This window comes from Equus quagga, chromosome 16, assembly GCF_021613505.1.
Source record: "Equus quagga isolate Etosha38 chromosome 16, UCLA_HA_Equagga_1.0, whole genome shotgun sequence".
NCBI lineage: Eukaryota > Metazoa > Chordata > Mammalia > Perissodactyla > Equidae > Equus > Equus quagga.
In genome coordinates this window covers 65,173,352-65,200,404 of record NC_060282.1, presented here as the reverse complement: position 1 = coordinate 65,200,404, position 27,053 = coordinate 65,173,352, and the positions used below count along the sequence as shown (strand labels likewise).

Below are 27,053 nucleotides of genomic sequence, written 5' to 3'. Positions count from 1 at the left end.
AACAATTTTAAGGACCAACAGTCACAAAGAGATTTTCAATTCTATGAAAAGTAGAATCCAAAATGAATTTTCAGAATATAATTTTATCATTTTTTTAAACCTATTACTACAAAAAAGGAGAACTAAACAGCATAATCCCACCACCAAAAAATAATCACTATTAAATATTTCGGGATATAGATTTAGATGAGAACACACTCCTTTTTATAATGATATATGAAATTGTTATAAAATAAAAGTTAACAGAGCAACTGGTTTTCAATGAGTCTTGCTAAATATGTTTCTAGCAAAGTAACCTTAGAAGCCAGTTAAGTGACTGCTACAAAGAGAAATGGGACAGCCCTGCATACACTGCTTAAGCTATTGTTCCCAAATGAATGACCTATAAAACAAATAAGGGCATCTAATTTGTGCCATAGTGTTTTTACCATATTATTTTGACCATTGTTTTACTTCTTTGTATCCTTCTGTAGCTTTTTATTCTGTTAGTTTCCCCTCAAATTCTTTCCCAGTGTCTGAATCTAAATTACTAGTTTCTGAATCACTGAATTATTATTTGTTCTTCTCACAAGTCTCACCTCTGATGACTCTTTCTCTGACATCTTAACGAGCTTTGCTTCCTCTTCCATCCAAATTAGTTGGCTATTGACATGCTATTTCTCTTTTCCCCACTTTCTCCCTCACTACCATTTATGGCCTCATGGTTTCAATGATTAGTTCTATCCTGGAAACTATTAAGCCTATCTCACCTCACACTTAACATCTGTAAACCAAACTCATCTACTTCCCCTCAAATTACTTGCCACCTCTCCTCTTTCTCCACTATTGTTCCTTTATCCTAGCTAACACCTGGGAATTATCTTCAACATCTCCCTCCCTTTATCTATTCAATCTCACTCTATTAAATCATGCTTCAAGATGCCTCCTAAATTTGTTCATTCCTTGTCACTTTCTTTGCCTTCACCCTTATCCAGGTCAAGACTGCCTCAAGAACAGACTTTAGCAACTATGTCCTGAATGGAGATAAGAGTTCATCTGTCCCCATCCCCCTGTCCTTGTTTCTAGGCTACTTTTACTGTAACAGTCAGTGAGATATAAGGAAAGGGGACCTGAGCTTGAGGTCAGGAGCCCAAGGGTAAATTCCCTCTCTGCCTACCTCACGTGAGACCTTAAGCATATTTCTTCCTCTCTCTCAGCCTGGGAATTTTCTTATCTGCAAAATGGCAAGTTAAACTGTCCACAAGGGCTCTAAGCTGTCTTGTAACTCTAACAAACTTCTGCTCTGATGCTTCCTTGCTCAAGGAATAGCAATAGCAACTTTTCCAGCATAACCTCTCTCCCCCAAGATCACAGCTGTTACTATTTTCCAGCTTCCACTGTCCCTTACATCCAGATTGCTCACTTTACCATATCCCTAATGAGCCCCAGTCCACTTTCCACGGTAAATGTCAATTCCTTTGTTTCATTATTCTTCTCCTTCATTTACAAATTATTCATTTTACAAACACTTATGAGGTGACTGCTAACATACAAGGCACTTTGCTAGGTCCTGGGAATAGCGAGGTAAAAGACACAATCCTTGTCCTCAAAGAATTTACCATCTTACTGAAGATATGGGTAAGTAAAAAACATATAATAGTGTGGTAAGTGCTATGCTAAAAAACTTAATATATCCCAGTTTGGGGGGGCAGAAGGGAGCATCACTTAACAAAGTTGAGTATGTAGGAAGTCTTCAGAAAGGATGGGGTAATTCCAAACTGACTCCTTGAATCTTAAAAGGGAAAAAAAGAATTAAGGAGGAAAGAAAGGCTGTCTTATCGCTACCTTGAGGAGTGGAGAGGAGAGGGGAAATTTTTTTTAAAACAGGGCATTTTGCGCCAATGCTACATTGGAATCCTGGAGTATAGAGGGCACGAGGCAAGTAGTGAGGGTGTTCACAATGAATGGACTGGGATATCACTGTACGGAATTTGGATTTTATCAGAGGAAAGGGTGGGGTATGGCCTGTACTTTGATTCAGACAATTCGTTTCCCGGTCTTTACTGGGGAGAGGTGGTTATTGGGCCCTGAAAAATTCAAATGCTAATGACAAGCATAATCCAGTAGGGGGAAATGGTGGCCTGCCAAAAATTATTCTGGCTACTGGTTGGTCCACGAAAACGCTGTGACCGATGCCTTAGGGCCTCATCACACTAACCGGACCCCACCCGCACCCTGCCTAGGGTGCACCCTCAACCGCTGGCCGCAGCGTCACAGAGAACCCGACCCGCGAGGCCACAGGGGAAAGCGCTTCGGTAGATCTCGCGGGATTTCCCTTGAGCGGCGGCCTGCACAGAAGTGCCTGGTCGCCCGGCAACCGCACCCAGGCTGTTGAGGAACCTGGCGCCGGCGAAATTAACCAAGCCAGAGTTAACGACCCAGCTCATCCCGCAACCGGTGAGGTGCCTTCAGGGAAGAAACATGGGAGCCGGGGAAACCCTAGAGCCATGTTTCTCAAACTTGCCTGCCCGTAAGACTTCCCCGGGACGCTTGTTAAAATGCAGATCCCTAAGCCTTATCTCTAGACGTCTACAATTTCCAGAAAGACAGTCTGGAAGTCTATTATAAACAAATGGCTAGAATCAGGCAAGGTTGGGGAACATCTGCCGTAAAGGAGAGAGACACAGGTGGAGGGGAGGCTGCGGAGCAGAGGGAGCGGGATCTGTGGGCGTGGGTCTGAGTTTGAAAGGGGGAAAGCCTGAGAGCAGGAGCCGAAGATTTAGAGAGTCTGGAAGCCACTGAGCCTGGGGCTAGCTAAGGAAAATACACGAACTGAATCGGAAACGTCCACCGCATCTAGTCTGTAGGAGCCCCAAGAGATGACAGCCAAGGGGTCCGCTACAATGGATTCCCAGAGCGCCTGTAAGGCAGCTGGAAACTCTCCCACTGGCGATCTAAAGAGAGAGAGCTATCCTAGCAAGTGGAGCCTCGCGATAACAAAAGAGATAGCTAGTAAGGAAAAATTATGAAAAAGCAGTTTCTCAAACTTTAGAAAATAATGAATCTCTTTTAGAAGAAAATCAAGGACACCCCACGTGTCTCCTTAATTACGTTGACATTATTTTTATTATACTGTTCTAAAATGTATCCAAATCCAAACTAGGTTTAAACTCCAAAAGCTTATAATTTCTCTAAAATAAACTACAATACTAATGAAGTTTAAATTAAAATTATATTAACAAGATGAAGGGTGGTGTTTTGATGAAACTGAATCCTCTCTTGATTTGACTGCTACAATGCAAGTTCTTTTCAGTTAACAGTCCCTATTATTCTGTTATGGCTTAATTCAATTCTCTCTCTTTCCATATTCAAGTCTTGGAAAGTTGTCCTACAGCTTGCTGATGAGGTTCATCAGCCTTCCCTTGGTTTAATAAATACTTTACTTATATATTACCTTTGCCTCTTTCCTTTTCTAATTATCTGAGAGAATTAAGCTTATTTCTATATAAACACCAATTTGTACACTGGAACCTGGAAACAAAATCCATTTATAGCACGGTCACTGATGAGAATTCAGATGATCCAAAATTTCTCTGTTTTAGCCCAGGTTAGAAAGCAGAACCTGAAGCAAAAAACTCATGTGATAATACTTTTTGGGGGTTGTTATCGCAGGGAAGCAGGAGAGAGAGGAAAAAAGGAATGAGACAGAGATGGAAGGAGAGCAAATATAAGAGAGTATGTACCCCAGAAGACCACAGCATGTTTTCAGAGAGACCTTTTGAAATGGCTGTGTCTCCTAAAAGTCCATGGGGGAAAGAAGGGAGAATAAATCATTAGTGCCTCCTGTCTCCCACTGGTCATGTCCTTCTTAGTACAGGGTTGCTCCAAATGGCCACCTGTAGAGCACGTCTCCTGCCTCAGCTGTAAGAAACCCTTGGGTGTATAATCTCTTTAAGATGTACATTTTCACCACAGTTATCAGTGTAAAAAAGATATTTGAAATTTTCAGAAAAAGTTCTAAAATTTTAATTTTTTTTTTTTTTTGAGGAAGATTAGCCCTGAGCTAACTGCTGCCAATCCTCCTCTTTTTGCTGAGGAAGACGGGCCCTGAGCTAACATCTATGCCCATCTTCCTCAGCTTTATATGTGGGACACCTGCCACAGCATGGCTTGCCAAGCAGTGCCATGTCCGCACCAGGGATCCAAACCAGCAAACTCCAGGCCACGGAAGCAGAATATGCACACTTCACTGCTGCGCCAATGGGCCAACCCTAAAATTTTAAAATAAGGGCCAAAAAAATAATATTTTAAAAATATTTTGAATATTTTAACTATTTTTTAATACTGCATTTCCACTTATGAGCTATGGAGAATGTAATTCCTAAAAGAATGGTACTTGCAGTATCAACAAAAATATATGATCCCTAAGAGTGACTCTAGAAAAACTTATGCATGGCCTTAATTAGAAGAAAATTATAAAGCTGTTGAAAGTCATTAAAGAAGCACTCCCAATATGGAGAGACATAGCATAGTGATGTAAGAGAAGACTCAATATTAGATGTTAGTGCTTCACAAACTGTTTATAAATTCAATGCAATTTCTAACAAAATCCTGACAGGATTTTTTCATGGAACATGACAAGTTGATTTTAAAATGTATACGAAAGACTTAAGGAGAAGCGGATTCTGGGAATATGGGCAGAGTAGGAAGCACCTGTCTCCCCACCGAGACATTAACTGCACTGGCAGACTCTGTCTGGTATAACTGTTTTAGAATGCTGGAGTCTACTGAAGGCTCACAACTCCAGGGGAAGCCTTAAAAAGTACCCTGCCCATTAATTTTGGTCAATTTCAGCTCTTACCTCTACAGCAGCTACCCATCCCCTACACCCAATCCCATGGCAGGAAGCTGTGCAGGGGTTTCTGGAGCACCTTACATACAGCTTGCAAGAGCAAATGTAGACAAAAAGCAAATATCCAAGATCTGTCCTCTGATCACAGAGATGCAGACAAAGAAGTTGCACCTCTCCCCATTGTTACAAGCCACTCCCCCTCCAGCTGAAGTGACTTCCAGGAGATTGAAAGGGCTAGTGTCCTTTTTTCCCCATCTCTGTTCATTTTTCTCTTTTTCCCCTTTTGGAAATCAGCCTTTAAAGACTGAGACATTAAAAAGTAACTGCATATAAAGGGAAAGTTAGAAAGTGACTCTGCATGCCCAAAGAAAAGCTCAGGCTCATAAATGACCTGAGAAGACCTCCAGTTTACATCTCAGGCTGATCCTTAGCACAGAGACAGCCTACATCAATCAAAAGAAGCAAAAACAAAACAAAAAACAGATAACTCTGGGGAAAGAGGAACTGTGATTTTCAGTTACCACATTATCAGTCAAATGTCCAGTTTTCAACAACAACAAAAAAATTAAGACATACAAAAAAATGGGAAGGAAAGTATGACATATTCATAGGAAAAAAATAAATGAACAGAAATTGTCCTTGAAAAAGACCTGATGGGGGCCAGCCCCGTGGCCGAGTGGTTAAGTTTGTGCGCTGCAGTGCGGCAGCCCAGTGTTTCGTCAGTTCAAATCCTGGGCACAGACATGGCACCACTCACCAAGCCATGCTGAGGCAGCATCCTGCATGCCACAACTAGAAGGACCCACAACTAAGAAAATACAACTATGTACCAGGGGGCTTTGGGGAGAAAAAGGAAAAAAAAAAAAATAAAATCTTTAAAAAAAAAAAAAAGAAAGAAAGAAAAAGACCTGATGCCAGATACAAGTAGACAAAGAGACTTTAAAACAACTGTTGTAAAGATGTTCAAAAAACTGAAAAAAGACATGGAGAAAGTTAAGAAAACAATGTATGAACAAAACAGAAAAATCAATAAAGAAATGGAAAAGCTAAAAAGAAATTCTAGAGCTGGAAAGTACAATAACTGAAATGAAAAATTCACTAGAGGGATTCAAAGACAGATTATAACAAGCAGAAGAATGAATCAGTGAACTTGAAGATAGGACAATGGAAATTATTGAGTCTAGACACAGACAGAAAAAAGATTGAAGAAAAGTGAACAGAGCCTAAGGGACCTGTGGGATATCATCAAGAAGGTCAACATATACATTGTGGGAGTCGCAGGAGGAGGACAGAGAAAGAGAGAATGGGACAGAGAAAATATTTGAAGAGATAATGGCTGAAAATTTCCCTACCTTGATAAAAGACTTGAATATAAACATGCAAGAAGGTCATCAAACTCTAAGATGTACCCAAAGAGATCACACTGAGACACATTATAATCAAACTTTCAAAGCACAAAGAATCTTGAAAGCAGTGAGAAATGACTCATCACATAAAAGGAATTCTTAATAAGATTATCAGCACATTACTCATCAGAAACTTCAAGGTCAGAAAACAGTGGGCCAATATATTTGAAGTGCTAAGAGAAGAAATGTGCCAATGAAGAATCCTAAATCCTGAAAAACTGTCCTTCAGAAGTGAAGGAGAAATTAAGACATTCCCAGATAGACAAAAGCTGAGGGAGTTTATTACCACTAGACCTGCCCTGCAAGAAATGCTCAAGGGAGCCCAGCAGGGTAAATGAAAGGACACTGGACAGTGACTTGAAGCCATACAAAGAAATAAAGATCTCAATAAAGGTAAATACATGGGCAATTACAAAAGCTAGTTTTGTTGTAACAATGGTTAGTAATTCCACTTTTTATTTTTCTACATGACTTATGAGACTAATACATTTTAAAAACAATAATGAGTCTAAAATCTAGTATTATTATAACTTTGGTTTGTAACTCCACATTTTAAAGATTTTCTTGTGGCCATTTTACATAATGTAGCCTGGGTAATTATATGCCAAAATGTGAGAACACAAATTTATCTTCTGCTGAATTCATTTTTTCCTCCTAAGCATTGATTTCATGTCCAGAATACTACACAAATTGAGGTGTTTGGTTGGTGAAATTCCAGGTACACTGGAATAATAATGATCAATTTTAAACTGTATTTTTGGTTACATTTTTTATAAGAGAATATAAAGCACAATTGGGGAAACTGGTATATTTATCACTTAACTATACTTCCAGGATGATTGAAAAAAAATGAGTTACCTCAAATTTATGGGCCACATACGGATATCTTACACAAAGCAATATTTTATCCATAACATGTTCCCCTTATTTAACAGCTCTAACATATTCCAGGTGAAATGGTGAATAGTGTTCAGCTTATCAGGGAAGAAAACAGTAGTAGAATGCTGATAGCAAACATTATCGACCTATGTACCAGGCACGGTGCAGAACACTCTATACACAATTATCTCACGTAATCCTCACAATATCCCTTGGAAGCAGGTACTATTATTATCCTAATTTTAGAAGAAACTGAGGTAACGTGCCCAAGATTGCCTAACCAGTGAGCAGTGGAGCCAAAATTTGAACTCAGGCAGTCTGGATTGAGAAACACTGCGTTATGCTGCCTCTTTATAGATTGCAGTTATAGTAACATAAAATTTCAAGGCCAGCTCCATTTTTAAGTATTTTGCACCACTTTCCTATGTATACACTCGAGGTTTTCATACCATGTGTTCTGATTTGCGGTTTTAGTAAATATGATCACTACGGATACTAAGGAAAAAAGAGCCAGGAGACCTGATCTCATTCTCAACTGCCATTAGCTTGAGTAGTTTGAGACAAATCTCCGGGCCTTAGTTTCTTCACGTGAGAACACTAGATGATGTTCCTTGAGGTTTTTTCGACTCCAAGAGAGAAAAATAATCCTTTAAAAGATGCCCACAATAACAACTCAATATTAGGGAGAGAAAAAGATTTAAAAGTAAAAGTGAATGAGCATTTGTGTATTTAATTTTGGTGTTTCAAATCTTTTTATAAAAAGAAGTGTCTATAAACTTAGAAAATACCTAAATGCTCCTGAAAATGTCTATGAACTACCTTATCAAATAGTTTTATGTAAGAAAATTAAAGTAAATCAAACTAAATTTCCCTAAATTGTTATGTACATAACATTCCTTTTTTTTCTTTAATTTTTAGAAAGTTGGGCATAAAACAATCCCTAAACCTGCTTCTTGGTATGGTATCAGAAGAGAGCTATTGCTGAGAGTCTCATTTACAGAGAAATCATGGTTCGACTGACCTTGGATCTGATTGCCAAAAGCAACAATTTTAAACCCCGAAAAGAAACTACTTCACAATACCTGAAGAAAATAACTCATATAAATTTTTCAGACAAAAACATAGATGCAATTGTAAGAACTCTGAAATTATTTCTTATTTTTATATAGTTAAGAATGTGAAGTTTAGAAATGAGTGTCAGGGCATACCTTCTTACTAACTATATTTTGATTAGTCAGCTTTATATTGTGTTTTCATTTTAATGTCCTGCTTGTGTTGATAAACTTATTAAAAGGAAGTCTCTATAAAATATACATTGTGATTGTTGCACATATGTGTTAAATATGTATGTTCCCCTAAAATACTCTATAGGTAGCAAACTAGATTTGAAAACATATATTGTAAAATAATTTCAAAAGCTAATTACTTATGTATAATTCCAGAACCTGGGAATATGAATTTTTTAACATGTCAAAATATTAACAATTAACTATGAGAGTACCATATTTCAAAACTTTAGCAGTGAAATCTTTTTTGCACATAATTTAACTGGTTATATAAGTGTTGGTTATACTCTGTCAATTATATCAGACAAGATTATGTTTATGTGGATATACTCTGAAACTCTTTTCTCTGTGCTAAGCTAATTTTTGGCTCTAATTTGGGAAACTTTAAAAGCAGCAATAACCCATTTAAGCCATCTGTATTAGTATCCATTGTCTACAATAAAATGCTAAAGACTAAGATGAGAGAAATTTTCTTGGAAACAAATAAGCTCCATGAGGGCAGGGATCATGTCTATTTTGTTTGCATCATTCTAAATCCCCCATCCAATACTGTGCCTGACTCATATTAAGTGCTTAATAAATATTTATTGAATGAATGAATGAAAAAACACCAAAGCCCCAGGCAAAATTGTCAGTTAAGACAATCAGGTTTTTTTTGCAGAGACCCTACCTAGCTCTCATTCTATACCCCTTTCAGTTTCCTGGTGATCCTTCTCCCCATGAGTCCAACTGCCGGAACCTCCTGTTTCTACTTTGTTGCCCCAAGCTCTCTACCTCATCATACCACATACAGACTGCTTTGTCCAGAGAGCCTCCATTTAACGTTGTTTTGTCCCCTCACAATCAGTGCTCCTTCAGTGTGGATGACTTTTGTTAGGAGGAAAGCAAACTGGTTAAAGTAATTCATACTAAGATAAGAATAACTTGTAAACTTGAAGTCCCCAAAATGTGGTTGTTTTTTAAAATATCTTGTTCACTTAATGAAGGTCAAGATATTTTTGAGCAGAACTTTACTCTTTTACCTATACTTACTCTAGGCCCACTCTACCACTACACAGGAAATGACAGTTTTTTAAAAATACCTTTAATTATTTTATCTCAAAAGTAATTGATGTTCATTTGTATAAAACACACACACAAAAAAAGAAATTGACTTGTAATCCTACCATGCAGAGAAAACCACTATTAACATTTCGGTGATATCCTACCAGTCTTTTTTCTAGGCATGTATTCATATAATTTTACAATAGTGGGTCATATTGAATGTACTGTTTTCATTTTATTATGAGACCTACAAGATATTACTAAAGAAACTAAAGGATGTTTATAGGTATATGGTATTCCCTTCAATAGCATAATCATAGTTTCTTTATTAATCCACTGTTCTTGAAAACCTAGATGACTTCCAATTTTCAGTACTATTCTACAGAAACAGTAAGCCCTGATTTATAATATTGGAACAATAATTTGTTAAATGCTTTGACTTTCAAAGGAGCCTAATTGCTTCCAAGGAAAATTGCTTGCACTGGGAAAATCGTCCTTAACAAATACAATTTTATTGATATAGTTACAGAATACTAAAACCTAGAACTAATTTTTTAATCATTCCAGTCTTGTTTTAACTGTGCTAAGAACAGAAAAATACTGTTCTTTTATATTAACCTTAGGGAAATTTGCAGAATGATTAAGTGAAAAACTTTCTTAAAACAAACGTCTAAGTTCTCAGGAGAAATTAAATATGACCTGTTTTTCCTTTCTTTTTAGGAAGACTTCTCTCTTTGCAAAAATCTCAGTGTTTTATATTTGTATGATAATCGTATTAGTCAAATCACTAACTTGAATTATGCCACAAATCTGACTCACCTGTACCTACAAAACAACTGTATTTCATGTATAGAAAACCTCAGGTCATTAAGGAAACTGGAAAAACTGTAAGTGCTTTTATTTTTAAGTAATATAATTGTTTGTCATCATTACAGTAATATTTTTGCATGCACATATTTTTCCATTATCTGCCGTTTTGTGGAACAGCCCTCAATTTTTATTCTCTTTTCTCTAAATTGTTATTCTCTAAATTGTTCTCAATTCTCTAAATTGTTTCAAATGTAATACCTAACAATTTGATTTTATTAAGCCTGATATACTTTTCTTTTGCAGGAAGATGAGTTGTCTTAAGGGCTTATAGGGATACCTAAAATATCTTTTTGTAGGCTCAACTGATGAAAGAAGTTTCCATGGAACCCAAATGAGTTCTGTGCCTTTCAGAATCACACATCTCAAAAGAGCAAGGTCATAGAATTGATAATGTTGATGTAGATTTGATTGTAAAAAGACATTTACTGAGGCCAGCTGCCTGGTGGTACAGCGGTTAAGTTCGCATGCTCCACATCAACAGTCCCAGGTTTGCTGGTTCGAATCCCAGGTGTGGACCTACCCACCGCTTGTCAGGCCATGCTGTGGCATGTGTCCCACATAAAGTAGAGGAAGATGGGCACAGCTGTTAGCTCAGGGCTGGTCTTCCTCAGCAAAAAGAGGAGGATTGGTGGCAGATGTTAGGTCAGGGCTAATCTCCCTCAAAAAGAAAGAAAGAAAGAAAGAAAGAAATCCTCTCAAAAAATAAAATAAAATTATGTTTCATATTTTGCAGGTATCTGGGAGGCAATTACATTGCTGTCATAGAAGGTTTAGAAGGATTAGAAGGACTGAGAGAGCTTCATGTTGAGAGTCAGAGGCTTCCCCTTGGAGAAAAGCTTCTATTTGATCCAAGAACTCTTCATTCTCTGGCAGTAAGGCCACATTTGAGTATTCTAACAAATATAGTGATTAACAGTTATAATGGAACAGGAAAGTGGTGAAAGTATATTTGAAAACTGTACATACTCTGCATATTTACATTACCAGTTGAGAGTTTATGGGAGAGCTAAAACTAATTTTCCCTACATACTTTCTCAGAGACTCAGCAGCTATAAAGTGGGGATAATTATTATGCCTGCCTCAAGGGTAACTGGAAGGATCAAAAGAAGGATGTGAAAAGGTTTGTAAAGTATGAAGTTCTAATACAGATGTATTCATTCATAATTTGGACCTTGGTGATTACCATGACTCAAAGTTTAAAATTTTAGGAAAACGCCTAAGGAAAGAGGTGCACAATTATTTGGCAAATTTTAAACCACCTAGAGAATCATTACAATGATAAGTCGTTTTCTCGCTGGATTCTGACTTGATTGTAGAGTGCATTTACATAAGGCTCTGCCTCATCAGAAGCAGGTAGATCTGGGAGCACAGGATTTGATGCTCCAGTTGTCACCTGACAACTGGTCACATGGAAGTATCATAATGAACTGAGAAGCCAGAGGGTGCCACAGAGGCTTTTGCTAATCCTCAAAATGGGCTTTGTTAGGATACACTACTTTCAGTTCTGGGGTAAGGGGTATAACATGTTTGTTGTATTTACAAATTTCATTGGTTTTATTTTAGAGGGCCCAGAAACAGAGGGCAGTAGAAGGTTTTTGAACCAAATGTATAACAATTGAGGGGTAGTGCTTTAAATTGGAAAAGAAAGAAGTGACCTGGTTTCTGTCCAACCCCCACCCCAGAATCACCTGTGTCTCAGCTCAACCTCAACTGATCCAAGAAGACTGACCCCACTGTGGGGATAGCTATTTTTATTACAAAATGCCACAGAAGATATTCTTGCTTGTTTAATTTTTACATACATTCAAGCAGATTCTGAAATTCTAAATATAAGGCATAATTTTTTTAGCTGTATTTCAAGTCTTAAAAAACACCAGGAAGTATCTTCTCTAGAGGTTAGCCGTGTGTGGATGCCTCAGTGGGTAGACTCCATCTTGGTAGAGATTCCTGGGCCTTAGATTTTAAGATGGTTTTGATTTAGTGTTGCTCTGTTGTATGTTTATGTCCTCGTTAACAGCTGATGCTGAACTTGTTAATTACTAATTATTATTTTTAAGTGCCTTCTGAACATATAGATTGTCAAGAGAAAACTATATAGAGAGAGATAAAAATAAAAACCAGATATTCTTTCATTCTCAATGTTTCCTATTTAGAAAAACAACCAGAAAAACTATTTCTTCCTATGTAAATACAAATCTTAGTGCCATTTAACACAAAATGATAATTTGCTTAAACTGAAATAAGCATTTTTTCTACATTATGTTATCATTTGTTTATTGAGGCATCTTTTTTCTTTCTTTTCTTTCATGTTTTCTTTCTTTGCTTGATTCTGGGTTTCTTTTTTCTACAAATTCCTCTTATATACTGAAAGAGGAAAATTGAACTTGTGAAAAAAATAGTAAGTTATATCACAATTATGATAATTCTAAAAGTTTCACCTGACATAGAAACAAAATCTCCTTGGCTTTTTATTTTCTTGCCTAATTTATTTTATTTTTATTGTTTAAGAGCAAAACAGCCTGAACTGATAAATTTTAAATTTTTCACGGATTAGGATTTCTGGTTCCTATATATAGTATTTAATTAGACTATTTACTAATGGTAATTTAGTTATTTTTCTTACAGAAATCCCTCTCTACATTGAATATCAGCAATAATAACATTGATGACATCAGAGACTTAGAAATACTGGAGAATCTTAATCAGCTTATAGCAGTTAACAACCAAGTTCTGCATGTGAAGGTAGCATAAAGAAAAATTGATTTAAAAATATTTACATGAAACTGTGATTGAAAAATACTTATTTCTCTAAATAGCTATAAAATGTATTACTTTAAAAACTGTTCTGGATTTGTTCTATAACTAGCTTATGAATCTCTACTTCTTAATGTATTTATTTGCATAATTCTGCCCTCTTACCTGGTTTTCTCTTTCATACCCCAACGCCTGCATCCCTTACCAACAGAAAAAAGTTTCTCTGAGAAGGAAGTATATGCTTTTTCCTCTCTACATTATTTTTCTATCAAATGGTTCCCTCTGGAGACTAGATTTCTTGTCCCTTAACTCTGATCTCCCAATGAAAGAGCTTCTAGTGACTAGACCCAAACTCTTTCCTGGCTACTCCTCCTTGGGGAAGCACCTGGATTTTGAACTTATTCTAATCTGCCATAGCTATATTCATGTCATGTTATGTCATATCATGCCATATTCATTCATTCAAGCATATATTGGACACCTACATATTTGTCAGGCACTGTAATACACTGTGTAGCACAGAGGAAGGAAGAATACAGTCCTGGGGCTCAAAAAACCCATGGCCAACAAGTAACGAGACTACAGTGTGATTCTGTTTTCATAGGTATTTTGGTAGCACAAACTCAGCCTGGGGCTGGGGAAGGCTTCCTGGAAATAGTCACCCATGAGCTGAGCCACTGCCATGACCTCACAGTTTCTGGTTTGGCAGTGGGGTGGGCTGTAGTATAATTTGTCTACCTGGGACCATTGGAGGAAGAATGAGCTCCTTTGTCCCATAAACAGAGCTCTTGTTTTCAAAACTACTTCCAGACAGCTATCTGCTGACCTAAAAAAGTTACCCCTGGCCTTGTTTCCAAATTCAGATCTATTACCTGGCTCATCCCATAAGTACTGTAAGCAGTAGATAATCATGAAAATAAATATTATATGTATTCTACTACCAATGAATTCCTCAAAATATCCAAAATGCCACTGAACAACCAGGATGGATGTATAAAATAAAAAGACCAATAAGAAAGCATGACTCAATTAGTTGTCTCAACTTAAAATGTGAAGGATATAACGAGATCATGGGATAAATTCTGCATTCAAAAATATTTTAAATTTTAGAGTACTCCTCTAGATTTTTTCCATTGAGCATTTTGTATTCATAAGAATTACTTAGTTTTCCTATGATTTTGCAGGATCTGTATCAATACTGTCAAATGATTTTGTAATAGATGGGTAGTCTTACATCAGATATACTGTACATATGATCCTATTCAAAGTGACAGAGAGTAGAGTGTAGGTCTTGATTAAGTAGAGAAGACCTGGAATGTGTTCCACATTCACTCCATGGGAAATGGGAACAGAGTGGCCAAGCACAGAAGCTCACCTTTCCTGTGGAGAGAATGATGGAGAATTCCAGTCTCCCAAATTGGTATCAATCTTAAGTGCAGGATAAGTACTTTACCTAAATGTTTTGCAAGCCCAGATTCTAAGCACGATAAATGTTCAGTAATAAGTGATGAATATATGAATATATCTTGAAAGATCTAGTTGGTTATTAATTATCATAATTGCCACAATTCACTTCAGTTACTGTCAGTACTTTTTAAATTTTTTTAAATTTTTTTATTATTTTCGGATGTACATCATATTTCGAATTCTGTGTACATTACATCATGTTCACCACCCAAAACCTAATTATAGTCCATCCCCTCACATGTGAGCCTAATCACCCCTTTTGCCCCCCTCCTTCCCCTATGGTAACCACCAATCCAATCTCCAATGCTATGTGTTTTTTTGTCATTGTTTTTATCTTCTACTTATGATTGAGATCATACGGTATCTGACTTTCTCCCTCTGACTTATCTCACTCAGCATAATACCCTCTGTCAGTACTTTTAAGTCTTACTCTTTTATGCCTTTAACTCTGAACAGAAAAGAAGAGTTTGATCAGATAAAAATGCTAGCCTCCAAATGATCCCAAAGGAAGTTCTTTGGAATGACATTAAGACCAAGCTATTTTGCCCACAGTGATTATTCTTAGGCCATGTTAATAATGCATAACCAGGATAAATGTATAACCAAAATAAAGTCCTTCATTACTGCTTATTATTCAATCTAATGATTAGTGCCTAATTAAACCAAACCCTTATTTTTTAAGACTGAGTTCAATATCGCCTCCTGTGTAGCTTTTCCTGAACCTCGCATCAAGTTAATCTCTTCAAAAATATTTATTATATTCTGTGTGCCAGGCACTGTTCTTGGCCCTTTGGAGAAATACATTCTAGGCACAGGGGATACCATGATAAATAAGACAGACAGGTCTCTACCCTCAAGGAGCTTACGTTACAGTGAGACAAGGGAGGGAATAGTCAGAAAATAAATAAGCAGAGAAGATTGTGAAAAGTGCTATGAAGGAATTAAGAAGGATGATGTAGTAGAAAAGGGGTCAGTGGATATTTTAGATAAGGTTATCAAGAAAGGCCTCTGAGGAAATGACCTTTATGCTGACCAGCCCAAGAGAAAACATCTCCCCATTCTGACATTTAAGGGTTCCAGAGGGAAAATGCCAGCAGCATGTCCAATTGCCCTACAGTGAAACCAACCAGTCAAGAAGCCTGTCTCTCACACAAAGAGCTCTCATTCACTTTCATGAATGAATAGGTAGCTCAAGATTATAGACATCTAAATGCAGCCTCTAAAGTCCAAGAGAGAAAGAAACAAAAAGAACTCTAAAGAAACAAATAAGATGGAAGTAGAAAAATAAAAACTAAAAAAAACAAGCCCACTATAATTAACTTCTTAAGAGAAATAAAAAAGGATTTTATATCCTTGAAATAAAAGATTCTCTTTTTTTTTAAAAGGAACATTAAGTGAATGAAAGCACTTAGAAATTTAAAATAGGAGAAATTAAATATTCAATATAAAGCTTAAATGATAAAATTAGGCAAGTCTCCCAGAAAGAAAAAAAAGAGAAAGAATGAAAAATAAGCAAGCAAAAAAGAAACATAGAGAATTAATTCAGGAGATCCAATATATGACTAATAAGAGTATAAGTATCAGAGAACAAGAAAAAGAAGAGGAAAATAAAATTATATTTAAAAATAATATAATGGGTCATGATGTATTAACCATGCATGACAAGAAGCATTCTCCCACAAAAAAGAAAAGAAAACTAAACAAAATATGTGAAACAACTTTTTCAGACATTGGACAGGACTGTGGTCCATAAGAGAAGGAAAACAAACAAGATGAGCTCTCTATTTATCCCAGCTTTCTGCCTGCAGGCACCTTCCAGGCCACAATGCAGGGAGGGGTACAGCAAACAAGAACCATGAAAATGTAAATCATAACTGGAGAAAAGTTAATCGAGAAAAAACATCCAGAAATGACATGGAGGATGGAGTTAGAAGACAGAACTTTTAAAAAGCTATTACAAATATGCTCTGGAATTTAAAGAAAGCATGAACACAAACAGAAGAAAAATGGAAGATATGAAAAAAAGTCACTTCTGAAGCTGAAAAATATCTAAAATGAAAAACTAACTGGATGGAATTAAAAGTAGATTAGACACTATAGAAGAAAAGATCAGTGAACTTAAAGACATAGCATGAGAACTATAGAAACTGAGGTACAGGGGCCGGCCCAGTGGTGCAGTGCTTAAGTTCGCATGTTCCGCTTCTCAGTGGCCCGGGGTTGGCCGGTATGGATCCCAGGCGCAGACATGGCACCACTTGGCACGCCATGCTATGGTAGGCATCCCACATATAAAGTAGAGGAAGATGGGCACAGATGTTAGCTCAGGGCCAGGCTTCCTCAGCAAAAAGAGGAGGACTGGCAGTAGTTAGCTCAGGGCTAATCTTCCTCAAAAAAAAAAAAAAAGGAAAGAAACTGAGGTACAGAAAGAAAAAACACTACAAAATAATGAGCGGAGCCTCAATGGCTTATGGGATACCACAAGCATTCAAAGACGTATGTAAAGGGAGTCCTAGGAGGAGTAGGAGCAATGCTAAGGACTGAACATTTGGGTCCCTCCAAAATTCATAGGTTGAAGCCTAATCTCCAATGTGATGGTATTTGGAGGTGGGGCCTTTGGGAGATAATTAGGTCACCAGGGTGGATCCCTCATGAATGGGATTGGAGTCCTTATAAGGAGAGAAAGAGACTAGAGCTCTCTCTCTTAGCCATGGAAGGATACCATGAGAAGACAGGCATTTGCAAACCAGGGAGAGTGCTCTCACCAGATCATGGTATCTGTCCGCACTTTGATCTTGGACTTCCCAGCTTCCAGAACTGTGAGAAATAAATGTTTGTTGTTTAACCACCCAGACTCTGATATTCTGTGATAACAGCCCGAACTAAGACAGGGGAAGAAAATATTTTTGAAGAAATAGTGGCCTCAAGGTACCCAGAGTAGTCAAAACATTCTTGAAAAGGAACAAAGTTGGAGGACTCACACTTTCCTATTTCAAAACTTACCACAAATCTACCGTAACCAAGACAGTGTGGCACTGTCATAAGTATAATTATACAGATCAATGGAATGAGACTGGGAATCCAGAAATAAACCTTCACATTTACGGTCAACTGATTTTTGACAAGGGTGCTAAGATAATCCAATGGGGAAAGAACAGTTTTTTCAACAAATGGTGCTGAGATATTTGGATAGCTCCATGCAAAAGAATCAAGTTGGATCCCTTCTTTATAACACAAACAAAAATCAATACAAAATGGATCAGAGACTTAAATGTAAGAGATAAAACTATAAAACTCTTACAGGAAAACATAGGGATAAATCTTTATGACCCTGAATTAGGCAAAGCCTTCTTAGATATGACACCAAAAGCATAAGCAAAAAAAAAAAAAAGACAAATTAGGCTTCAACCAAATTAAAAACTTTTGTGCTTCAAAGAATACCATTAAGAAAGTGAAAAAGACAAACCACAGACTGGGAAAAAATATTTGTAAATCCTATATCTGATAATAGACTTGTATCCAGACTATATAAAGAACTCTTGCAACTCAACAACAGAAAGGCAAACAATCCAATCTATAAATGGGCAAAGTACTTGAATAGACATTTCTACAAAGAAGATATGCAAGTGGCCAATATGCCCATGAAAAGATACTCAACAGCATTAGTCATTAGGGAAATGCAAATCAAAACCACAATTAAATACCACTTCACACCCAATGAGATAGCTATAATTAAAAAGACAGATAATAACAAGTGTTGGCAATGATATGGAGAAATTAGAACCCTTATACTTTCTGAGGGGAATGTAAATGGTACAGCTGCTTTCAAAAACAGGCAGTCCCTCAAAATTTTAAATACAGAATTACCATATGACATAAAATTCCACTCCTAGGTATACACTAAGAGAAACGAAAATCTATGTCCACATAAAAACTTGTACATGAATGTTCACAGCAACATTATTCATAATAGCCAAAAAGTAGAAACAATTCAAATGTCCATCAACCAATGGTTGGATAAAAGAATGGGTATGTCTATACATATGGGATATTATTTGGCAATAAAAATGAGTGAAGGACTGATTCATATTACAACATGGATAAACTATGAAAACATTACACAAAGTGAAAAAAGCCAATCACAAAAGACCAAGTATTATAAGATTTCATTTATATGAAAAGTCCAGAATAGATAAATCTATAGAAATAGAAATAGATTATTGATTGCCTAGGGCTAAGGGATGGGGGGAAGATAAGAAGTGATGTTAATGGGTACAGGGTTTCTTATGGGGGTAATGAAAATATTCTAAAATTCATTGTGGTGATGATTGCACAACTCTGTGAATATACTAAAAATCATTGAATAGTACGCTTTAATGTGTGAATTTATGGTATGTGAATAACATGTCAATAAAGCTGTTAAAAGATAAAATAAATAACAAAAATATAGTGGCCCAAAATTCCCATATTTCATGAAAATTATAAACCCACACATCCATGAAGTTCAATAAAACCCAAACAAAAAAATCACAAAGAAAATTACACTAAGGTGCACCATAAAAAAAAAAAATGCTGAAAATCAACGATCATAATATCTTAAAAGCAACTAGAGAAAAAGACATTATGCATATAGAAAGATAAGAATTCTCACAGACTTCTCGTCAAAAGCAGTGCAAGCCAGAAGACAATGAAATAACTTTTAAAGTGTTAAAAGAAAAAAGAAAAACATGTCAACTTGGTATTATGTATCCAGTGAAACTATACTTTAAAAAAATGAAGGCAAAATAAAGATCGTTTTCAGATAAACTTAACTTGAAAGAATTTGTCCCCTGGAGACCAGCACTACAAAAAAAATATTAAAGGAAGTTCTTCAAGGTGAAGGAAAGATGATATCAGCTGGAAACTTTTATCTACACTAAGGAATGAAGAGTATTAAAAATGGTAAGTATAGGGTAAATATAAAATATTTGAACTAAATGAAAATGAAAACATTTGAAAATTTTTGGGACGCAGTAACAGTGCTTAGAGGGAAATTTATAGCTTTAAAAGCTTTTATTAGAAAAGAAGAAAAGTTATCTAAGCTTTCACCTCAAGAAGAAAGAAAAATAAATGCAAATTAAATTGAAAATAAGTGGAAGGAAGGAAATAAAGATAACAGCAGAAATCAATGAAATAGAAATATAGACAACCACTACAGAAAAATCAATGAAACCAAAAGTTGATTCTTTATAAATATAAATAAAAGTAATAAATTCTAGGTAGACTGACCAAGAAAACAAAGAAAGAAGACGCAAATTAATAATATCAGAAATGAAAAAGATATCATTAAAGGATAATGAAGAAATGTTGTGAAGAACTTTATGCCAATAAAGTTGACAGCTTAGATAAACAGATAAATTCCTTGAAAGACACAATTTACCAAAACTGACATAAGAATAAATAGAAAATCTAAATAGCTTTATATCTATTAAATCATATTTATAAATAAAAACTCCACGAAGAAAACTCCAAACCCAGATGGGTTCACTGATGAAGAAAATGTAAAACAGTGTGACCTCTTTGGAAAACGGTTTGACAGTTCCTTATACAGTTAAATATGCACTTACCATATGACTCAGCAATCCCATTCTTAGGTATTTACCTAAGTGAAATGAAAACCTATGTTCACACAAATACCTATATGCAAATCTTTACAGTAACTTTATTTGTAATTTTGGAAACAACTAAGTTTCCCTCAAATGAGGAATGGATAAACAAAATGTATTTCACACAATGGAATATCACTGAGCAATAAAAACTAATGAACTACTGATGCACAACACAACATGGACAAATTAAAAAATATTATACTGAGCAAAATAAGCCAGATAAAAAAGAGTACATACCGTATGACTCCATTTTTATGGCACTCTTGAAAAGTAAAAACCAATGTATAAAGTAAGGGCAAATCAATGGGATTGCTTGATGGGAATAAGAAGAGGTTGACTAGAAAGGTCCATGAATGAATTTTTTGAGATGATGAAACATTCTGTCTTGATTATCGTGGTTGTTCTATGTATGTAAATGGTTTGGTCATGTAAATGTATGCATTTAGCTGTATGTAAATTATAATAAGGTTAATTTAAAAATAATATTAGAAAAATTTTCAGAACCAAAGGACATGAGTTTCCAGATTAAAACTGTCTCCCAAATGCCAGCACAGTGGATAAAAATTTACCCATACCCAGGTCAATCCTTAAAAAGTGTTTAGGACACCAGGAGTAAAGAGCTCCTAAAGCCTTTTACAGGGGAAAAGAAGATCATAATACAGAGAATCAGGAATCAAAATGGAGTCAGAATTATCAGATTTTTCAATCTGGAAGACAGCAGAATAATATCTTCAAAATTTTGAGGTAAAAGTATTCTCAGTCTAGAATTATATACTCAGTCAATTTTTCAATCAAGTATGAGGTATAAAACATTTTTAATCATGCAAGCTCTCAAAAAATTTATATCCAAAGTGCTTGCTCTTAGGCAGTTCTTGGAAAATGTGTTCCACCTAAACAGGAGAGAAAACTAGAAAAAGGGAAGACATGGGATCTAGGTAACAGGAAAAAGGCCAAGAAAATTCCCAGAATGAATTTGAAGGGAATTTGAAATGAAGGGAAGTCCTAGGAAAGCATCTACCAGCCCAAGTTGCCGTAGGCTAACGTTGTGATAAATACATAGAAAACTAAGCAAATAAATAATCAACCAATTTTTAAAATAAGAAGCAATCATAGTGCATTAAGTGGTTTAGCTTCGCACAATATTTAAGTGAGCTTAATAAAATAGCCAATGAATATTAATCTGATTAACAATTTTAGTATGACTCTCTTGACAGGATGGGGGAAAGGAAGTGTAGTAAGGGTTCAGAGCAGTACTTACGAGAATTAAATCATCATCTTCCATAGTAGGAATTCAGTAGACAAATATCTAAGATTTAAAAATCAATATTATTTAGCAATGTGGAGGTAAGTATGTATAGAAATAGCTGAAGAAGTTGCAAATGGTTTTATTAAAAGCCCTAAGGTAATCTTTAAATTTTGTTATAAACCCTATGGTCTTATTTGATTTTTTAACTGTGTTGATTACATTGCTTTGATTTTTAAAAATCTAATTTAAAAAAGAGTGAATGGTTGGTAAGGAACAACTGGTTAATATAATTCTGTTATTATATATCACGATATCTCCCATTAGACTGAGAACCTTTAAGAGTAAGGAATTTCTGCTGATTTTAGGATTCCTTAGAGCTCATCCCAGTGCCTGGCACATAGTAGGCACCTACTACATGCTTATAGAATGAATGAATACAGGACCAAAAAAAAAAAATTTAACTATCTGGAGAAGGAATATAAACCATTCAGCAAGTTCTAGAGGCTGGGATACGCCAAAAGTTGCTTTTCCCTCCCATAAAGAGAAGATATCCAGGGAGTGAGAATGAAATCTCAAGTTCTTTTACTTCCAGCAAGAAGACACAAGCAATTAAAAATGCCTAGACACAGCTTCTTGGATGTCTGAATACCCACTTGCCCAGGGTTCATCTGAAATGTGCTTTTGTGGTCCATTTATATCATCCTCTGAAGGCTTAGTCAAATGACACGTTGAAGTTTAGCATCAGAATACTAACTTGGTTCTCTGTATGTATTCCTGGGGTCAGAGTCACCTTTTTTGGCTTTAATTTTTTCACATTTAAGCTCATTGATTGAAGTTGCTCAAAAGCTGCTGACATCAAACCCTGTGCTACGGGAGAAAAAGCTCAAGGTGCTATACATAAGGTCACTGACATCCATCCTAAGAGTCTTCAGCAAGAGACAGCTTTGTGCCATAGGGAAAAAGAAGTGGACATCATTAGAGAATCCTAATAAAACTACTATAATTACCTAAGGTATTTAGCACTTAGAGCAGCTGCTTTTATATGGCTAGCCACTGGTTCCTCAAATGCACCTGTGGAAAATACATGAAATAAGATAAAAATGAAAAAATAATGGCCCCTTAGGATTGTTAAATAACTTTGAATCTTCCAACCAAGATTTTGGTTTGAGCAGTGAGAAAGAAAGATATTTAAGAAAAATTAAAGGGAACACATGTAACAAAGAAAAGTACTATCATGGCAACTGAAATCCTGGAACTCTGTGGAAGGAGTAAGAAAAGGAAAAAGAAAAGAGAGAACTGAGTCACTGGGAAATATAGACATTCCTAAACAATGCCGATGCCCTAGCCTAGTAAGAGACCTAGAGCCACAGGGGAGTGGCTACATTAGAGGCCGAGGCACAGGATACAGACCTAGACGAAGCTGGGTAGCAAAGTGGCTTCTGTCCTTCCTGCTGTTTAGGATTTCATTCCCTTCCCTCTCACATCTACATACCCACAGCTGCCAAGGACTCCTTTCCCCAAGGTCCTCTAACCCTGCCTTCATTTCTTCTATTCCCTCGTCCACAGCTGGTTCAGGGCAGAGACTTGGGTGGGGGAGGGAGAGGTGAGGGTGGTGGAGGAATAGAAGAGGATGTAGAAGAAAAGATAAATCCTATCTTTCCTCTTTCTTTGCATGTCTGCGGCCTCGCTAATCAGCAAATTTTCAAAACGGTTCCATATAATTTCTCCTTTATAATTCCTGTCCTCCTTCTAATCTCAGATCCATTCATTCATGGATGCATTCATTCATTTCTTCTTATCCATTCATTCTGAACACCTACCGTGTGGCAGAGCTTGCTAGATAATGGGGGAGACAACAGAGAACAAAAAACAGATAGGGTCCCTGGCCTCCAAGAGCTCTCGGGAGTGAGAGAAAGAGAGATATTAAGCACATAATCACCTCAAAAGAAATGTAAAACTGCTCCTGTGGCAAGTACTACAAAGGAGAAGTATGTGGCTCTGAGAGCCTATAACAGGAGAATTTGTCTTAGTTCCCTTAGGAAGGGATTGCTGAGCTGACCTCTAAGAAAACAGAAGGGCTTACCAGGTAAAGAGAATGGCATGTGCAAAGGCCCTGGGGCAGGTGAGAGCATGGCAAAGATGAGAGATGAGAAGAAGAGAGAGTGAAGGTGCAGCATAGTGCAAATAGAGGCTGGTGGGTAGATGAGCCGCATGGGTCATGATAGTTTTGTCTTTATCCTAATAACAATGGGGAGCCACCTAAGAACAATGGGGAGCTAGGTGTAAAGTAATTATAGACTAGCATTTTGAAAAGATCAGCATGGCTACAGTGTGGAGAACAGATTGGAAGAGGCCAGGCTAATTAAGAAGTGAGAAATGGTGGGAACTTGAATAGGGTTGGTGTGGAAATGAAGTGAGTAGACAGACTGAAGAATTGTTTAGGAAATAAAGTGAACGGGACTTAGTGGTGAGTTAGATAAGAGGGAGTGTGGAAGAGGCAGAGGTCAAAAATGGTTCCCTGACTTCTGCCTTGCACAATAGAAAACAGAGAACTCAAGAGTCAGGTTTGGGGGAGAGGGAAAAGATCATGAGTTTTGGTCATGCAGAGTTCGAGGTGCCTTTGAAATGTTCCAGAGAAAATATCAAGTAGACAATTGGATATATGAGACCAAAACTCAGTGGTCAGAACAATGTGGGAGTCTTCAGCATATTGGTTAAGTGGTCAATGAAACAGCCATCGTGAAAGAGGTCACCTAGATATGGAAGGAGAGTGTATCATGAAATGCTCAACGTGGCTTCCCACAAAATCTGGTTCTTCCTCTCACGTACAGATGACTCCCCCCCCCCCCCCACCCTTTGTTGGTGTAACAGACGTTTTACTATTTTCATCAATGTGACCATTCTTTTTCTGAAAAGAGTCTGAATATAAATGGAGAAGGTGGTGGGTTACAGGAGAAAGAAGTTTTTCTAGCCATGATTTTACATTCTGCTGTGGTCCAGAGAAGGAAACCAAACACTGTCTGAAAGGAATAAATGTTGATTATAGAAAAGGAAGCAAGTGAACTGACCCCTGACCGTCTGCCACAGGGACACCTGCTCCAGTTCCCCAGAGGGAGCTCTAGTGCTCGGGAAACATGGTGATGCTTCACAGGGAGATTTTACAGCATTGTCGCTGCACAGATATTCTTCAGGCTTTTCCTCAATTAAATGGGTTATTTTTATGAGCTGACTCAGGCTACAGTCTACCAGGTGTAGCACTGAGGTGTTTTTATGAGGTGTGTTCTCCATTCTCAAAAGCAACTTTTAGAAAACAGCCTGTTTATACATTGAGGATTTCTACGGTCAGAGGTTTGTTACTTGCGGGGTCAGAGATTCATACAGGATCCAGGGAGGCTGTAAGAATGTGGAATCACAAAGCCATAAAGGGAGTGGTCAGTAAGGTAAAGATTTGAGACTGAGGTTGGCAATGTACCACTCAGTAACAAGGTTAGCAGTGCCTGTTCAGAAGCACCAGGCTGCAGGAGTGCCAGGTGGTTGAGGAAGCAGAGGTAGTAGCCTAGACCCTTATAACTCCACATGTGGTCCTAGGACCAGCAGCATCAGCATCAGAAATGCAAAATCTCAGCTAACCTAACAAATCAGAACGTGCAATTAAACAAGAGCTCTTGGTGATTCTTAAGCAGATAAAAATTTGAGAAGCACTGGTCTGGAGTGTTTCAAGAAGTGTAGCAATGGTAGGTAAGAGACAGGATAAAAGCCAGAGGAGAGGGAGAGATTGGAAATGTAAATACAAGAGAAAGAAGATCCCAAGAGAAGGAGGGCTGTGGAGAGGGCATGGGACCGAGAGAATTGATTAATTTTGGAAAAGTGGTAGGATTCTTCCTTTGTTGAGAAAAATGAGAAGGAGGAAGTGTAAGACCAAAGACAGATAACTGAGAAAACTCTGGATGGATGACCCAGTTCTCCAGAATAATATTGGTGGCAAAGTCAACCATTGAGGAGGAAGAGAGAGGTTTCAGGCCAAACAATAATCCATAGTTTAAAAATTCCTTTCTTTAACTCACAAGGCTCTAGTTTAAATGATATTTACTTTTGGTTAACATTTCTTTGCATTTTTTCCTGTAACTCCTTTAAATAGGTATGCATCAATGCAGGGATATTTAATAAATATTAAACACTTTAATGACCATTTACAATAAAACTTGTGCATTTCTGCAAGTAGCTTGATGAGCCATGAACTTCACTAGTGCCAACATTATATAGCATGCTGACACTATTGATCAAATAAATATCTTGGTTACAAACTGTATGAAAAAGTGAAAGAACAAAAAAAACATTAAATCTTTGCTTATAGTTTTTATGTCTGCAAAGTTTGCTAAATCAATAAAATGATCTAAAAAGTTCATCTGACAGTCAGATATATTAGTGATTTACTTCATTGGTTTTCTGATCACCATTTATCATGAAGTAAAGCATCTTCAGAATAAATGGTGGAAATAAAAAATCTGACATGCTTGCCTCTTATATAAACTAAATATTTGATTTATAAGACACAAACGAACAAACCACTATGGGCTGTCATGTTTTTCCAGTTTCTAATTTATTCAACCTCTGCTCAATATTGATCCTGACAAGCAGAGTGGCCCAAAGATAAATTTATTCACTCCACAGTTTAGTCAGGAACAAGCCAAAAATTATAGATTTTCCCAGGCAGATGATGACAGGCAGTCAGGGGGATGACAAATGGCTGTCTTTAGATTTAGCTAAGACAGTTGGGCCAGACGTTTCCGATAAAGATTGGAGCACGATGGTCAAATACAGGTTCATCAGTAGCCATTAATTGTAAAGACAGCATAGCCAGTGCTGCAGGGGCCCATAAAGGCGCTTAGGCACCAGCCCTGCATGGGAAATAGAATTGGCTCTTCAGTATTTTTCAGCACTCCTCTAAGTGATAGCATGACATGATCATTTATCAAACAGAGACTGTCCAGAAAAGTGTCTGCTCCCTTTAGTAACTTATTGAAGGGCAGGAAAGTGAAAGCATTTTATTAAAGACAGGAAGGCAATGAACAACCAGAGCATATCCAAAGGGTAATCATATTTCAGCACAGGATTAGTTTAGTCTTAAGTAAACATCCACTGGAGGGAGTATGTCGAGGGTCATTTATCAAGTGAAGAACAATTAACAAAACTCTACAGGACTCTATATAAATTTAAAGTTATTGTTATTCTCCTTTAACTTTTGGATGATGGGCATCATATTCAACACTGTACAAAAATGAAGTGCACAATCCCTTCCTTAGAGGTTTTTTAGGCTAAGAGAAACACAGTGAAACACTCACATAAAATAAGATGATTGTGGCTACATCAAGCGCTGTTGAACAAATGCTGTGGAGAGGGCATAATCCAGGGCCTAGGACTGAAGGATGAAGTTACAAGTTTTGAAGAGAGCTTTCTTCGAAGCAGTCAACTACTTGTCAGTGGGTCAGAAGCTTATTCTTCCTTACAACAATTTTTGTTCTCTGTTGATCAAAATTAAGAGAAAGGGAATTAGCTGAGGGGTGGTAGGGCAGGCAAAGAAGCAGAAAATTAACACATTTATTACTTACCTGCTTTGTTCCAGGC

The 27,053-nt window shown here is 36.9% G+C and overlaps 1 protein-coding gene across 5 annotated transcripts in view; it reads left to right on the top strand.

Moving 5' to 3' along the window:
- Window positions 1-2,336: 2,336 nt before the first annotated feature.
- Window positions 2,337-27,053, top strand: part of PPP1R42 (protein phosphatase 1 regulatory subunit 42) — a 43,912-nt gene continuing 19,195 nt past the window's right edge. For 3 of the 5 annotated variants that reach the window (XM_046641678.1, XM_046641677.1, XM_046641674.1), the window contains exons 1-5: window positions 6,004-6,630; window positions 8,035-8,249; window positions 10,167-10,333; window positions 11,050-11,188; window positions 12,942-13,058. In XM_046641678.1, coding sequence (XP_046497634.1) covers window positions 8,124-8,249; window positions 10,167-10,333; window positions 11,050-11,188; window positions 12,942-13,058 — 549 coding nt within the window. In that variant the 5' untranslated portion in view covers window positions 6,004-6,630; window positions 8,035-8,123. Of the gene's footprint in view, window positions 2,437-6,003; window positions 6,631-8,034; window positions 8,250-10,166; window positions 10,334-11,049; window positions 11,189-12,941; window positions 13,059-27,053 lie in introns of those variants that run through there. The other 2 variants (XM_046641675.1, XM_046641679.1) reach the window with 2 other exon arrangements.